Source organism: Neomonachus schauinslandi, chromosome 7 (genome assembly GCF_002201575.2).
Source record: "Neomonachus schauinslandi chromosome 7, ASM220157v2, whole genome shotgun sequence".
NCBI lineage: Eukaryota > Metazoa > Chordata > Mammalia > Carnivora > Phocidae > Neomonachus > Neomonachus schauinslandi.
Genome location: NC_058409.1, coordinates 100,866,693 through 100,884,118, shown reverse-complemented (window position 1 = coordinate 100,884,118; position 17,426 = coordinate 100,866,693). Strand labels below are relative to the sequence as shown.

Here is a 17,426-nt window from a genome sequence, read left to right as displayed (position 1 = left end):
AACCTATTTGCGGGCGCCTGGGCGGCTCAGTCGTTAAGCGTCTGCCTTCGGCTCAGGTCATGATCCCAGGGTCCCGGGATCGAGTCCCACATCGGGCTCCCTGCTCCGCAGGAAGCCTGCTTCTCGCTCTCCCACTCCCCCTGCTTGTGTTCCTGTTCTCGCTGTCTCTCTCTGTCATATAAATAAATAAAATCTTTAAAAAAAAAAAGAAAAGAAACCTATTTGCATGTCTAATTACCAGTTCTATAATAAGGATCTGGATCTGCCACCCAAGTGGCCCATCCCCACATGTATTGCTTACTTTGTAATTACATCCCAATCAAAATTAACCAGTAACTTTTAAAACAGGTTTAATAAATTTATGGTCCTACTATTTTGGCAAAACTACTCCCTAAAAATTACTTATCTCCAAATATGGTACAAGAATCACCTGCATCAGAATCATTGGTTAAAACTGCAAATTGCAGTGGAGCTCATAAATCTTAAGCACATTTGTTTAAAGGACCACTACCTGAAGTGTTTAGTAAAAACATTCTATATTAAATCCACCCAAAGTGTAACTTAACCTCCACTTACTTTCTTGCAAGATCTGCCACTAGAGCAAGCTCTGTTCTGCTGGTAATGCGTGCCTGAATTAATCAGGGAATTTAGGGAGAAAAGGGCCAATAAATATCAAGAAATAAGAATGCACTTCATAGGCACAAGTAAGTACTAAGAACATCTTTTGTTTTTTATCAATGTGTCATTAACTCAGCCTAACAGATAACACAGATGAGCACATACTACACAAACCCTTTAACAGCCCCCTACAGAAAAATGGATCTTAGGAAGCTTAAGCCTAGTTTCATCAAGAACTTTGCTTTAGGGGCGCCTGGGTGGTTCAGTCGTTCAAGCGTCTGCCTTCCGCTCAGGTCATGATCCCAGGGTCCTGGGATCTAGCCCTGCATCGGGCTCCCTGCTCAGCGGGAAGCCTGCTTCTCCCTCTCCCACTCCCCCTGCTTGTGTTCCCTCTCTCGCTGTCTCTCTCTCTCTCTCTGTCAAATAAATAAATAAAAATCTTAAAAAAAAAAAAAACTTTGCTTTAGACAATACACAGTGAAATATGGTCTATCTTACACATAAAAGGCTGAAAATTAACCTCATTAGAAGCACCAAGTCCATTAAAACATGCCTGGCATAGTTTGTGTTTACAACATCTAGTTATCTAGTTTATAAAATTTAGTTTTAAAATCTGTTTTTAACACCATGATGTTTGTTACAAGATTCTTTACACTCAAACTAGGTTTTTAACGTCCAACAATTCATCACCTAAAAAAAAAAAAACCCACACACATGGCAGTCCAACATGTTAGAGGGAAGAGCGCACTCTCAATACAGCATATACGCTGCTTTAGTAGTGGGTGTCCTAAAACTGTCTGGATCAGAAAGTGGCACTTGCCTCTGTGCTATCTTCTGTGGGAACTCTTTATCAACACCTTGGGATATAAGCAGACTAATCACCAAAAAAAAAAAATGTGTTTTAAATATGTACAACTCAACACAATCATTCAAGCATACTACTTGAGGACCTAAATTCTCGACCTGGATGCTTAGTATAAGCTACTAATACCACTACTCACTGCTTCACCAGAATGGCTGTATATTTTTCCCACCAAAAGTAGAGCTATTGCACCATACGTTTCATGGTCTCTGTAAAGAAAAAAAATCATTGTCTTGGTTTATATTTCCTTAAAAAAAAAAAGAAACAAACAACTTTTCTACAAATTGTTTTAAGAACTTAGTGAAACCTGTAGTTTTTTAAAGAAATCACCTCAATTCTTTTTAATGCAACCATACCCCATAGACACACAAAGTATTTGTAAAAGGTTAATTCTGAAATAGAACTACCTACAACCTTTAATAAGCATGTACCACAAAATTAAAATGCACAAGGGTTTTTATGCATAAACATTTACTTAATGACTCAATTCATATCAGATCCAAAAAAAAAGGAATTCAAGACAGATTTTTCAGGATTTCAAAGTGGCTTTAGAACTACTTTTCAAGATGATGGAGAACAGGAATAAACAGTTGAAATGATCCCTCCATGTAATTAGAAACCACAGGTCCCAGTAAATACTGTTCCTTCAGGTATTGACCAAGAAAGCTGACAGTACCTTTTCAGAAACTAGGGCTGGGGATGCCTGGGTGGCTCAGTCGTTAAGCAACTGCCTTCGGCTCAGGTCATGATCCCAGGGTCCTGGGATCGAGCCCCACATCGGGCTCTCTGCTCAGCAGGAAGCCTGCTTCTCCCTCTCCCACTCCCCCTGCTTGTGTTCCTGCTCTATCTCTGTCAAATAAATAAATAAAATCTTAAAAAAAAAAAAAAGAAAAGAAAGAAACTAGGGCTGAAGACTTTTACCCTTTGCAGATAATCTTGACTGGTTAAATTTTTCTATATTTGGAATTATTAAAGTTGGATGTGTGTTTAAGGGATAGGTCTAAAGTGTGCAAGCAGGCAAGAGATGTCCGTATCATTTCTATGGACCCAAAATATGGAACTTTCAAAAGAGGCCCTCAGAGGGCTGTGGTTGCCCCTTCGGTTTGCTCCTGAAGGAAAAAAAACTATTTTTAAAACTTCCAATGGGATGCAATTGGAAAAAAATCTAAAATGCGGGAAATTCTGCCGAAGTCCATGGCTTAACAAATAAACTTCAAGGAAATATAATGGCAGGAGAACTACAAATGAAAAATTTCTGAAACTCATCAACCAATTGCAATGTATAAACTTTACCTGGATCCTAATTTAAACAAAACTTAGATGTTGATTGAGATGTTAATCTTCAGACACTGAAATTTTAACACTGACTAGGTGGGCCATAGGATGATAGAAAGGAACTGCCGCAGTTATTTTAGGTGCAGTTAACAGCTGTACATTATGGCCTTAAAATCTTCATCTTTTTAGAGATCTATACCGAAATTCTTATGGTGAAGAAATATGTTTAAGATTTGCTTCAAAATAATCCAGTGGAGGTGGGCATATGATGAAACAAGTCTTAATAGTTGATAAATGTCAAAGCAAGGATAATACATACATTGAGGTTCATTTCCCATAATAAAACAAAAAAATTATAAAAAAAAAATTTATTATCCTCTCTAAAATAATCATTAAGACAGTTTAGCAATGTGAAGGAATGCTTATTATAGAATGCTAAAAGAAATAAATGCACTTAGGTCAAAATTTCAAAAGCCTAGGTTAAAGAAGAAAAGGGAGTAAGAAAACCAAAATGAATTTGTGGGTTAGCTGATTATTTTTATCTGCTAGTATTAGATTACTGTCATTACATATTGCTAATGAATTCAGGAGTAGGCAGGTAATTCAAACTACCTAAGAGAGCTGGGTATAAAACAACAGTGGAGGAGCCTAGAATAAACTAAAAAATGGGGGCACCTGTGTGGCTCAGGTCATGATCTCAGGGTCCTGGGATCCAGCCCCACATCAGGCTCCTGGCTCAGTAGGGAGTCTGCTTCTTCCTCTCCCTCTGTGCTCGCTCTCAAGTAAATAAATAACATCTTTAAAAAAAATTTTTTTAAATAAAAGAATGCCTTAAAGGGTTTTTTCAAATAAATCCTATAAATCAGTTTTTAATCAGATATTCAAGTATTTTCATTTTTAGGGTGACCATGTCATTTGTATAGTAGCCAAAGCAAGCTACTTTGAAGACGTGAGTTCACACTGGGATGGTACGGAAAAGCCAGACCACCTGTCACCCTATTCACTTTATATATAAACTGAGGCATGAAGTTTTTTTTGCTTGTTTGGGTTGGTGAACTGCCTAAAGTCAAAATGAATTCGCCTCATAAGACCTAGAGAGACTGGAGCCCAAAGAGGCACGGAGATTTGCCCAAAGTCAGTGTTAACTGGAGAGCCTGGCACCAGAAGTCAGACCCCAACTACCCTGACACTCTGTCCAGATCAATCTTTTTTTTTTAAATCACATGTGTCCTGTTCCTTTTCTCCACGAAAAGATTCTCCTCAAAAATGTGTTCTTCAATCAAATAACTAAGAATAAGGCAAAAAATAATACAATGGCAGGAAGGTGAATGGCAAATGCATAAAGAATCTGCTTGGCTCCAACACTAATACCCTTGGTATTATCCCATACAGCTACTGAAATCAGGATAGGCACTAAATTGCAGAAATACGCAATTCTTTACTGTTTAAAAGAAAATTTGCCAGCCCAACCTTCTAATATAAAAGTAGAAAAAGTATAAGCTTTAGAATCAGATCAACCTACATTTGACTCCTTTGCCATTTATAAGCTCAGTAACTGGCCGAGTTAAATGAATCTCAATTTCCTCCTATATAAATGAAAAATACCACCAGGGTTATAAAGACTAAAGCAAGTGGTACAATGCCTGGTGCATAATAGGAAGCTCTTGTTATTTTTACCCAAAGTTTCATTAAATGTCCAATTTTAAAGCAGCTGATTACTGGCGCACCTGGGTGGCTCAGTCATTGAGCGTCTGCCTTAGGCTCAGGTCATGATCCCAGGGTCCTGGGATCCAGCCCCGCATCGGGCTCCCTGCTCATTGGAAGCCTGCTTCTCCCTCTCCCACTCCCCCCTGCTTGTGTTCCCTCTCTAAATGTGTCTCTGTCAAATAAAATCTTTTTAAAAAAAATTAAAAAGTAAAAAGAAAATAAAGCAGCTGATTACTATAGTCATGGTCATGGTAGAATCTATAAAGAGGATCTCCTGGATCATCATTTAACCCCCAAACTGTGCATCAAGTATGCAATCAAGGTAAAGGGCAGATTACAAAATAGATAGGCAGATCCGTTTTTCCAAATTATAGCATGAAAAAGTGATACCCAACTAGTCAATCATTAGTCCAATAATAATTTCTTCAAGTGCTAAATTTTAAAAAACACTGTTATTTCTTCACCAATTCCACAATGCTTACCTCCCAAATATAAGCTTCCAGAGGCAGGGACTGTAACTCATAGCATTCAAAATACTAGAAGGATGCCTTACACACAGATATGCTCAATAAATATTGTTAAATGAAAAGCTGATATGGTTTCCTTAACGAACATTTAAAAAAGACTTTAATGACAGAGACCTTTCACTTCAAAACATTAAAATGCGGGGCACCTGGGTGGCTCAGTCGGTTAAAATGTCTGCCTTTGGCTCAGGTCATGATCCCAGGGTTCTGGGATCATCCCAGGGTTCTGGGATTGGGCCCCTTGTCAGGCTCCCTGCTCAGCGGGAAGCCTGCTTCTCCCTCTCTCACTCCCCCTGCTTGTGTTCCCTCTCTTGCTGTCTCTGTCAAATAAATAAAATCTTTAAAAAAAAAAAAATGCAGAAGGTTCATAATAAAAATAGCTCCCTCCACCAAAGAAATTGTTGTCTATAAGAAGCAGGGTTAGCAAAGTAGAACAAAACTCAAAAAATAAATTGCAATTTCTTATCAAAGAAAATTAAAAAAAAAAAAAAAAAAGGAGCACCTCAACAGAGGAAAGAACTATCCATTCCATTTCCAGGAACAACTTACCTTTTTGCACCTTCCTTTTGCAGATTTGAAATCCAGATTCTCACACAATCACTGGCCTTCACTTCTGTTTGATTCAATAGCATACACACTACTGAGTCTCTCCACTATTAAATACATCAGTAGAAAGCACACTGGTCTTATCTGCTAACTATGAAAACAGAAGTGCAAAGTTCCTAATCCAAAATTCTCAAAAAAGAAAAACTAAAAAAACTGCGGAGGTTAAACAATGTACAGAAACAATTATAGGGGCAGCCGGCTGACTCTGTCGGTTAACCGAAGGACTCTTCGGTTTCGGCTCAGGATCTCATGGGTCCTGAGATGGAGCCAGTGTAGGGCTCCACGCTCAGCTGGGAGTCTCCTTAAGATTCTCTCCCTCTGACCCTCTCCCCCCTTCATGCTTGCTCTAAAAAAAAAAAAAAAAAGTGGAGCACCTGGATAGCTCAGCCAATTAAGCATCCACTCTTGGTTTCAGCTCAAGTCCTGATCCTCGTGGGTCCTGAGATCAAGCCCTGTTAGGGGGATGGAGGGGCATCCCCAGTAGGGAATAGTCTCCTTGGATATTCTCTCCCTCTGACCCTTCACCCACCCCTGCTCTCCCTCAAATAAATAAATAAAATCTTTAAAAAAAAAAAAAAAGAATTATAAAGGCTCCCATCTTCCCCCCTGCCCAAACACCCTACTTCAACATGTATTTTTTTATTTTTTCACATTTCTACTGCCCTGTAACTGCCTTCCATATGTATTTTAAAAATTTTTCCCCCAAAATGGAAAAACGACACTGGTGTCTTCATGCGAGGACAAGGAGTTAAAAATAAAACATACTGGGCGTCTGGGTGGCTCGGTGCTTAAGCATCTGCCTTCAGCTCAGGTCATGATCTCAGGGTGCTGGGATCGATCCCCAGGGCTCCCTGCTCAGAGGGGAGTCTGCTTGTCCTTCTGCCCCTCTCCCTGCTCATGCTTGTGTTCGCAATGTCTCTCTCTCAAATAAAAAAATTTTTTAAATAAAAAATAAAACATATTAAAGTAAGCCATTTCCAAACAGGTGAGATACCCATCAGAGTGTGTGCTGTTGCAGGAAACAGAATGGAGAGCCGTGAATGGGAGTCTCTGCACTTCATATCTGCAAAAGAAGAGAATAAAAAGGTTAACTTAACTCTAGACTTAGAATACCTTCTTTACCTGTTTAAAGCAATGCCCACATTTTAAATCAAAGATGAAAATGTGCTACGCCAAAGGCTTGTGCGTGAATTCCACCTTCTTGCCCTTAATACATAAACTGTATCTACAGTATTAGAAATCAATATTTGAACATTTCTGTATCACATCATCCTGATACTAAAGGGTAAAAGAAAAAAATTCTCTCTCTTCTTTAGGCTTAAGTATCATTTTAATTAGCCAAGTGTGCTTCCCTACTGCAGGCACAGTTATCTAAGGGTAATTAGTTCTAACAGTTAACAGTCAAGAGGTTCATTTCTAACAAATACTCTTCCCCCTATAAGGAGTGACAGTTAACCTTTTGGGAACCCCAATGCGCACACCCCTTTCTCCAACCTCGTTAAAGGTGAATGTAAAAAAAAAAGTGCCTCACGAGCAATGTCCCCCGCCCAGCACCAGGTTCTCTGCAAAACTCCTTCTGCATTTCGCATTAGCCCACCAGCCCCCAGAGTGGGTGTGCCAGGGCCAGGTCGCGGAGAGAGCCCGGGGGTGAGCGGTGAGCTCCGCAAGCCCATCAGGCCCTCGCGCCCCCCGACCTGGTAACACACCTGCCCTCACAGGCGCCCACCTGGGGCGGGGACCGCCCTCTCCCGGCCCCGCGCGCCTGCCCCACTCGGAGCGCGCGCCCCGCCCCGCACGGGACCCCAGGGCGTGCAGGCGGCGGGAGCCCGGGGTACAGGGGCCGTCCTGGTTCGCTCCCTCCCTGGGGACCAAGCGGGCCCGGGGGCGTCCTGGGGGCGGGCCTGGTACCTTTTGGACAGATCCATAAGAACCCCGGAGAAGAGCTTCTCCCCTAGACGGAACGACACGACGAGCGCGTCCTCAATGATGTGGTCCAGCGTGACCCGCACCTCCGAGCCGGGAATCAGCTGCGACACCGCGGAGTCCCCGCCCGCCGGCGGCACGAGCGCCGGGGCTGCGGGCTGGGGCAGCGGCGGTTCCTGGCGCTCCTCGGGAGCTGCGGGCTGCTCGGGCGGTGGTGCAGGGGAAGGTGGAAGGTCGGGTCTTTCCTGAGGCGCGGCTGCCGCCGGTTCCGCTACCCAGGCGGGCAGTTTCTCCTCAGCCTCCAGCTCCGGCCCCGCCGCCTCCGGGCTGCGGGCGAGCTCCCCCGGCGGCGGCGGTGGCGGCGGGAGCGGCGGCTCGTCGGCCTGAGGAGAAGACTGCTGCCCGTCGGCCTCGCCGTCCGGCACAGATGCTTCCGTCGCCGTGACCGGGAGGGGGTCAGTGCCGGCCTCGCTGCCGGGGATGGGCTCCATCTCCGGCTCGGCCTCGCCGGCGCCCCCCTCCCCGGGGGACGCTGCAGTCGCTGCCGCCTCTGCAGCCACAGCCGCCATTTTCTTCCTGGCTTCTCCCTCCTCCAGCTCCGGGTGCAGCGGCGGCGGCAGCGCTGCTTGGTTCCCTGGGCCTTCCCCTCCCTCCCTTGAACAGTTTCGTCCCGCCCTTTCCCTGATGCTCGTTATTGGCACCGCGCCATTGGCTCCGTCCTACACCCCTCCCGCAATTGTGACACTCCATTGGCTAGGTGGGGGCGTCTATCACCCAGTCAGTCCCTCCCTCCCATACAGAGTAGGAACTTCTCATTGGCCGGATGAATTGTCAAATGTTGAATCTTAGAGGAGGAGTGAGGGGACGGGGGAAGTCACAAAAGCTGAGCCATATACTTATCGCCTCTTTCTATTGGCTGGAAGAGGAAATAAAGTTTTATGATTGGCTTTGGCTCTTGCCCATTATTAGTCAGGCTTTCAGAGGTGGGAATAAAGGAGAGAATCACGTGGCGTGCCAGTTCTTTCAAAGGCGACCGAGGGGAGGAGTAACAAGAGAATGCGGGAGGGGAGCAGCTTCCCAAGAATCCGTGCGCGGAGGGCCTTAGAATAAATGTTATTTCTAGGCGCGGACCTGCTTGTGGCTGCGTGTGGGGACGGCAAGCTTCTTTGAGAAGGCTAACTAAAGTTTGAAAATAATTCTAGGCACATGTTTTGAGCTCCTACTAGTCTAGGCACCGTGCTAGGTGTTGGGGATAGAATGATGTGCAAGATATTCAGCGTAACCTCGTGACAGACACTCCATCCCCCACACAACGAGTGTTTTCCTTGACTTCTCTCCACTTTCTAGGAACAATGAATTTACTTGTTTCAAAGTAGGAAAATGCTAATGAAAAGAGGAGGGACACCATGCATACTGTATTAAGCTCATGAACGTCCCAGAGAGCAGTCCTGAGGCATTGGGGGACTGACATGTGGATATTGTTTGCTCTCTCCAAATTGACTGGAAAAGTGGGCGCGCCTGGTTCCTTGCGTAAGCCCTTTCCTTCCTGGCCTCTTCTATGCCACAGGTTCAAAAAGTCTCTCTTCAATGTCCTAATGCTCCTACTTCCCTTCCCACTTTAAGTCTCTGGATTTGTTATGTCCAGAAGAATCTACCGAACCCATTTATTTCAGATTGCACCTCAGAATCAGCCTATTCTCCAGAAGAGATTATAAGAACTGAGAATGCCGACAGGAGGGAGGGGAGAAAAGTTGACAGCATTAAGGGGAGTAAAAAATGAAATTCTAAATAATTATAGCTAACATTTATTGAGCATCTTCTGTGTATGAGGGCCTAGTACAAACAGTATAGCATCTCACTTAATCCTTACACTACTCCTACGAGACAGGTAATATTATTATACCCATTTTACAGATAAAGAAACTGAAGCACAAAGACAGTGCCCAAGGTCAGTCAGCTAGTAGATTTCAGAGACAGAATTTCAGGTTTACATTGAAAGGACTGAAAATGGCAAAAACTAAGTATCACCATATGTTCTATTTCAAGCCCCGGGGCTCTTGGGAAAAGCCCATAGGGAATCCTAGTCCGTGCAGGTTTAGCATCTCCAAAGTAGCAGAAGGAAATTAAACTCTGTCAGAGATTTTCCCATAAGCTCCCATTTAAAATCCTAAGAGTTAAGGGGTGCCTGAGTGGCTCAGTCGGTTAAGCGTCTGCCTTCAGCTCAGGTCATGATCCCAGGGTCCTGGGATCGAGCCCCGCATAGAGCCCCGCATCGGGGTCCCTGCTCCGCGGGAAGCCTGCTTCTCCCTCTCCCACTCACCCCCTTTGTGTTCCCTCTCTCGCTGTCTCTTTCTGTCGAATGAATGAATGAATAAATAAATAAATAAAATCCTGTGAGTTATGTCTTTTCCTTCTTTTCCAAATGAGAAAACTGACCCTTAGCCAAGTTAAAGATCTTCTCAGAGGTCACACAGCTAGCAGCAGATCCTATCTAACCCAACTCTGCCAAGTGCCTGACTATTCCATTCACTCATTCATTGAACAAATAATTTATCTCCTGCAAGCCAGTTGCCTGCAGTAAACAGACACAGATCTCACCTTACAGGGCTTTTACCATGATCACTTGGTCTATAATTCACCATAGTCAATTAATTAAATATTACATATAGTCCTATGAAACTTCTAGAGCCATGATGAGTTCCCACACTGTATAATCTCTCAGAAGGGAAAAAATATAGTTCAGGTCCTGGGACCTGATTAACTCTTGCAGTAATTCATTGCAAGACACTGCAGCGAATCATTTAAATTAAGGATTTATGGCAGATTGTGGCATACCAAGTCCTCCTTCTAAATCACCATTTTCATCCTGCAACTGGAAAGCCTCTACTGGGTCACTATGTTCACATCAAGTATAACCCCTTCTGCTTGTCTTTCAAGGCCCTCTCCATTCCTCCTCTATCTTTCAGGTTTGTTTTCTACTATTCTTCAAGCTTGCTAATATTGGGAAGATCTGGTCATGCATCTCTCATCCATTTATTCAACAAATAAATGTTGAAGGCCTACTATGTGTCAGTTACTGGCTAGCCAGGCCAAAGGCATGCAGAAAGAACATGAGAAACTTAGTGGCTGGCTTCTTGGAGCTTATTTTTCTAATTAGGGAGTTAGAAAACAAGCAATGAATAAATAAGATGATTACAGATTGTGAGAAATGCCATAAAGGAAATAAACAGGATGAGGTGATAAGCAGTTGTTGCTAACAGAGGGGCAGAGTGTCTTCTTTAGATAAGGTGGTAAGAAAAGGTCCCTCTGAGGATAAGACATTTTAGCTAAAATGCAAAAAATATGAAGGAGCCAGTTATTGACACTGTTGGATGAACATTTGGGTCAAAATGAACAGCAATTACTAAACTCCTGAGGCAAAAGAGGGCTTAGCTTATTCCAGAAACAGAAAGAGACCAGTGTGGTTGAAGAGGAATGAGCAAGAAGATAGGTAGGTGAGATAAGTTTGGAAAGGAAGACAGGAGCCAAATCATATTTTATGTACTGCTGATATAAAAATAAACTCCCTCAGGGAGTTTCAAGTTTAGTGGGAACCTAGCTTTTACATGTGCTGTTATATCCTAATCACCCCTGCATTCAGCCTCTTCCTGGCATAGAATCAGCATAGAAGGAGCCCTTGGTATTTGTGGAATGGATAGCCACATGGTATTTGGGACTAGATGGATGATTAGATGAATGGATGGAGATTTGGGTAGATGTTTGGAAGGCTGGATGGTGTCTTAGTCCAGTCAGTCGGCTAGAACAAAATACCACAGGCTGGCTATTATAAACAACAGGATAGGCTTAAAAACAACTGAAAGGTATTTCTTACAGTTCTGGAAGTACAAGATCAGGGTGCCACCATAGTCTGGGTGATGGCCCTCTTCCAGGTTGCAGACTTTTGGGATACTCACATGGCAGGAGGGGACAAGGGAGCTCTCCTCTGCCTCTTGTAGAAGGACATTAATCTCATTCACGAGGATCCCACCCTCATGATCTAATCACCATCCAAAGACCCCTATCTCTTAGTATCATCACTTTGAGGATTTAGGATTTCAACATATGAATTTTGGAGGTACACAAACATTCAGACCATAGCAGATGGATAATTGGTTGATTGGACAGATCATTGAATGGATGGACAGATGGGTGCATAGATAAATGGCAGTGATAAAGAATACAACTAACTACTCAAGTGGATCCTCACTGTCACAAGCAGACTTTGAACTTGAGCTCTGTGGGGTACTATAGTTTTGTGGCTAGAAACTCAGAGTGGAAGTGAATGAACCTGTATGTGACTCCCCAGTTGGCCTCTGACTATCTATGTGATCTGGGCATGATCTTAGGCTAGTTGGTTAATCTCTGCTTCCTCATTTATAAAATATCCTAATAATAACTATGTAAGGGTATGTTTGTTTTTAAGTTATATAAACATATAAAGTGCTTAAGATAGAACCTAAATCATAGTAAGCACATCTCCATCACTGTTAGCAACTAGATCTAGAAATTCAGTCTTTTTTTTTTAAGTTTTATTTATTTTCTTTTTTTTTTAGATTTTATTTATTTATTTATTTGAGAGAGAGAGAGAGAGAAACAGCACGAGAGGGGGGAGGGTCAGAGGGAGAAGCAGACCCCCTGCCGAGCAGGGAGCCCGATGTGGGACTCGATCCCAGGACTCCGGGACCATGACCTGAGCCGAAGGCAGTCGCTTAACCAACTGAGCCACCCAGGCGCCCAAGTTTTATTTATTTTCTTTAGTTATCTCTACACTCAATGTGGGGCTCGATCTCAGAACCCTGAGATCAAGAGACGCAGGCTCTTCTGACTGAGCCAGCCAGGCACCCCTAGAAATTCAGTCTTATTACATCTGGTGTTGATAACATTTCAGGGGCTCTGACTCCCAATACCAACCTGTGAAAGACTAAATAAAACCCCAAACACTGGGGTGTTGGTTCATGGAGAGGTTTAAATATGGCTAATTGTGGTTATTTTTTCTGGGCCTGGTCTCTCAGGAAATCAAATTATAGACAAAAAATAGCATGGGGAGCAGAGACTCAGGGCAAAAGGAACTAACTCACAGCACATGGCTGCAAAGCCATGGTGGCTAAATGAATTGTTCCTCCTCTTCTAGGACTATTTCTATCCAGTAACCAATATTTCTCTTCTAAAATCAGATCGCCTACTCTCAGATCAAGACTGTGATGGATAACTACTGACAAACATGTCAATCATTGGCTCTCTCTCCGTGTCTCAGGGGTTCTCAATGTAAGAAGGGATCTCTCTGAGAATCTGTTAGAAGCTATTTTACATATTGTGTGATCCCATTTACATAAAGCACCAAAATAAGCAAAACAAATTTATGCTGTTAGAAGTCAGGATAGAGGTTATTCTCGACCAGGGAAGAGGGACATTTCAGCTAATGACTAAAAGGGAATATGAGTGGGATTTTCTAAGATTTTGATAATTTTCTATTTCTTCATCTACCTATTGGTTACACAGGTATGTTCAGCTTATAAAATTTCATCAAGCCATGCACTTATATGTGATTTTCTGTATATAGATTTATTAGTTATCAATTACTGCAAGTGTCTGAAACATCATACATTTATCACAGTGTCTGTGGGCAGAAATTCAGGCATACCTTAGCTGGATCCTTTGTTTAGGTTCTCTCTCAAAACTGTAATCAACATGCCAGCAGGGGCTGCAGTCTCTCCTGAAAGCTTGACTAGTGAAGGGCCCATTTCCAGGCTCACTCACATGATTCTTGGCAGGATTCAGTTCCTCAGTTGCTGTTAGCCAGAGGCTGCCCTCTTTGCCACATGGGCTTCTCCATAAGCCAGTTCATGATTTATAGCTTGCTTCATCAAAGCAAACATACATGAAAAGTCAGAGAGAAATGGAGCAAGCAAGAGAGAAATGAGTCTTTTTTTTTTTTTTGAGATTTTATTTATTTATTTGACAGAGAGAGACATAGTGAGAGAGGGAACACAAGCAGGGGGAGTGGGAGATGGAGAAGCAGGCTTCCCGCAGAGCAGGGAGCCCGATGCAGGGCTCGATCCCAGGACCCTGGGATCATGACCTGAGCTGAAGGCAGACGCTTAACGACTGAGCCACCCAGGCGCCCCAGAGAAATCAGTCTTTTATATCCTAATCTCAGAATAGGCATCTCATCACTTGTGCTATGTTCTATTCAGAAGTAAGTCACTAGGTCCAGCCCAAACACAAGGAGAAAATACTATAAAGGTCATGTGTTCCAAGAGGCAGAGATCACTGGGAGTTGATTATCACACAAATTAAAGGTTTTTAAAAAATGAAAAGGAAAAATATTTGAGATGTTTCCCTAAATCCTCCCCCACCCCCACACACTCATCCACAGACTCTGTTAAAGCCTCTTGTTCTATGTGGATGCTTTACATCCCATACCACCTGCCCCCTAGTAACAGATCCACACCTCAGACAGGCAGGTGGAAGAGGCTCATATTACAAAGGTCAATCCTAATATTGAGAACAGTCCCTATACGGAGAGCCATCATTGATCTAACCATTTAGTGAGTACCTACTATGTGCGAGGCAAAGACTACAGTCAGATGAGCCAGGGGAGGATCAAAGGTTAGCTCCATTTCTCTCTGACTTTTCTTGTATCAAAGCACATCAAAGGTGGGCACTGTTCTGAGACATCTTCCTCTACAGTCTTGGGTGTTTTTTCACATTCTCCCCCCTCCCTTCTTTGTATCTTTTCAACAGCTGCCATGTCAATAAAGTTCCTTAAAAATGGACCTCAAAGAACACTACTTTGGAGGCAGTGGTTCTAGGTTGACCATCTCAGTTTGCCTGGGGCTGAAGGATTTTCTGGAATGTAGGATATTTAGCATTCAAAGTGGTACAGTCCTGGGCAAGCCATGATGGTTGGCCAGAATTCATACTACGTGTCTTGCAGAAATGAACACTGATCCTCACAACAACCCAAAAGGACAGGGAGCCTCAGAGAGGTCAAAGAAAGCTTCCAAAGCTGGAAACTGGGATTAGGATGGGAACTGGACCTGTCAGTCTCCAAAGAATGTGCTCTTGGCAACTTTGATCTCTTGGCTATTTCTTCCATTTCCTACACCATCCCCTGGGATGGGATCCTTGGATAAATGGCATATAAGTGTGCATTTTTTGTCCAGTTTTCTAGTTCCAAGCCCACAGGTTAAACCTGACCTTAGATTCTAAACACCCCTGATTGTACCCACCTCTCAAAAAAATGCTAAGAACATTTATTTACTTGACATTTCTCTCAGTTGTGTTCTCCTATCATTTCAAATATGGTGGCTCTTAGACTGTGAGACTCTTATATTAAAAGACTTCATTTTATAGCTTCCTTAGAATAGTGCTTATCTACTTCATGATACTTAATCTTTACCATGTGCTTACTTCCTATCAGGCATTAAATCAACTAAACCATATTATATCCTTATGAGGTACATTCCATAATTATCACCATTACAGATTAGGAAACCAAGGCACAGAGATTACGTAAATTGCCCAAGTCCCCACAGCTAGTAAGAATAGGTATGGATGGGGCACCTGGTTGCCTGAGATGGATGAGCCATGCTACTCTTGACCTCGGGATTGTGAGTTCCAGTTCTATATTGGGTGTAGAGATTACTAAAAAAAAAAAAAAAAGAATAACAAATAAAAAGAATAGGTATCAGAGAGCAATACCTATTTGCACATTGATTATAAAGAGCTCCTGTGTTTTCTCTGGGAAGACTATCATTTGTTCTGATAACCTCAAGTGAAGCTTTTTTTTTTTTTTAAAGATTTTTTATTTATTTATTTGACAGAGAGAGACACAGCGAGAGAGGGAACACAAGCAGGGGGAGTGGGAGAGGAAGAACCAGGCCTTCTGCCGAGCAGGGAGCCCGATGCAGGGCTCGATCCCAGGACCCTGGGATCATGACCTGAGCCGAAGGCAGAGGCTTAACGACTGAGCCACCCAGGCACCCCACAAGTGAAGCTTTTCTGAGAAACAGGTGAAAACCTCAGCTAACGAAGTACATAGGATATGAGAGCCAACCTTGAAAAGCCACCACCCCACGATATTTTGATAGAATTGCTGCTGTGTCAGGACAGTTTCTCTCCGACTCAGTTTCCTCATCTGTAACATATACATGATAATCATCATCTCTACCTCAAACAGTTGCTGTGAAGGTTACATTAAATTGGATCATGTCGGTGAGGTGGTAACAGTTAGTATCCCTCCCAGAACTCTAGAGGCCCGGTGGGAGCGTGGAAGTCATTCGGTGCATAAGATGTAAATTCGGAGCCAGAAGCTGGGGCCAGGCACTAGTCTTAGCATTTATCTCATGGCTTTTCACTTCCAATCAGCTATTCCAGCGTTTACCCCTGGACATTCCCCTGACTACATATGCAAATACAGTTCTAAATTGCTTTGGTTCATTTTTATGCCAAATTCCTACTCTCTGTTTTATTTGTATTAGTTTGTTTTAAAAACAGCCAAGATTGTTTTCGGAAGGAATGTGTGTATAGCTATACATAGAAAACAACAAATCTTGTGACGTCTGTCTTGTTCATCACTGCACCTCGCTAGCGCGGTGCCCTGCACACAGCAGGCTTTCAAAACATATCTGTACAATTCATAAGCAAATGACTAAATAAGCAAAGAGTTATTTCTAGGGGGTAGAATCAATGTGGGGTTTTTTTTTAAGATTTTATTTATTTATTTGAGAGAGAGAGAATGAGAGAGAGAGAGCATGAGCAGGGGGAGGAGCAGAGGGAGAAGCAGGCTTCCCGCCGAGCAGGGAGCCCGATGCGGGGCTCGATCCCAGGACCCCGGGATCATGACCTGAGCCGAAGGCAGACGCTTAACGACTGAGCCACCCAGGCGCCCAAATGTGGGTTTTCTTTCCGCTTATCTGGATGTCCCAGTTATCCCAATTTTCTCATTTTTCTATAATGAACATCTGTTTAAGAAATGTTTAAATCCTTACTTCAACAAATAAATACATAAGTAAGTGAATAAAATAGGGCCTATTTTAGGCCCTATCTTGTAATGGGAGGATTCCAAACACGGAATCACTGGACATGGTGCGCAGAACAGCATGGCCTGAGTGAGTTGCCCAGGATCTAATGGGGGAGGAGGGATAAGAGAGTCCACACCCTAGAACACAGAGGCTTCACCAGCCTGCAGTTAACATTCTCCTTTGGGTCACAACACATCATATTTTACTCTGATGTGTTTGCTGGGTGAAGGTGAGAAGCAAGTCTCAGAAGAATTTTTTTAAGGGACTAGTCTAAATGATTCTCCGGCAGCTGAGGCCGGGAAATTGGGGGAGGGGGGGTGCCTTTCCCCACCCCGCCCCACCCGTCAGTGAACCTTCAGAGATGACCCCCCCTCTGTACGAGTTGGCTTCCTATCCAAATTCGAATTCCTTCCAGGCTTAGCCCACTCCACCCTGGTTGGTGGATGCTGACGAAGAAGGGAATAGACAAGCCAATTTAGTTGTTGTCCTCTCTTTGTTCCCTTGACCTTGAGGCACTTAACGCAGCAGAGCCCGCCGTGCAGGGAGCCTGGCAGAGTGCTGGAATGAAAGGCAAGAGACCTTGGAGGGCTTTTGGAGCCCGTGCTCGTTTTCTCTGCTTTGGTCACCATAGTGACTTCTCTCTGAAGCCTCAACCCTGTGGTTTTTGCTCGATATTCATTCATAATAAGGCCACCCCTGCGTTTTCCGCCCACTGGGGAACAGAGCTCCGCGCGCATTTTCAGTCACATGGCGATGCGCTGGGCCTTTAAACTGCGTGTGTGTGTGTGTGTGTGTGTGTACAGAGCTCTGCACGCATTTGCAGTCACATGGCTGATGCGCTGGGCC

The 17,426-nt window shown here is 43.5% G+C and overlaps 1 protein-coding gene across 2 annotated transcripts in view; it reads right to left on the bottom strand.

Moving 5' to 3' along the window:
- PWWP2A (PWWP domain containing 2A) overlaps positions 1–8,146 on the bottom strand; it is a 35,216-nt gene extending 27,070 nt beyond the window's left edge. For both annotated transcript variants that reach the window (XM_021697890.1, XM_021697885.1), the window contains exon 1: positions 7,501–8,146. In XM_021697890.1, the coding sequence (XP_021553565.1) occupies positions 7,501–8,084 (584 nt within the window). In that variant the 5' untranslated portion in view covers positions 8,085–8,146. The remainder of the gene's footprint in view (positions 1–7,500) is intronic.
- Positions 8,147–17,426: the final 9,280 nt, after the last annotated feature.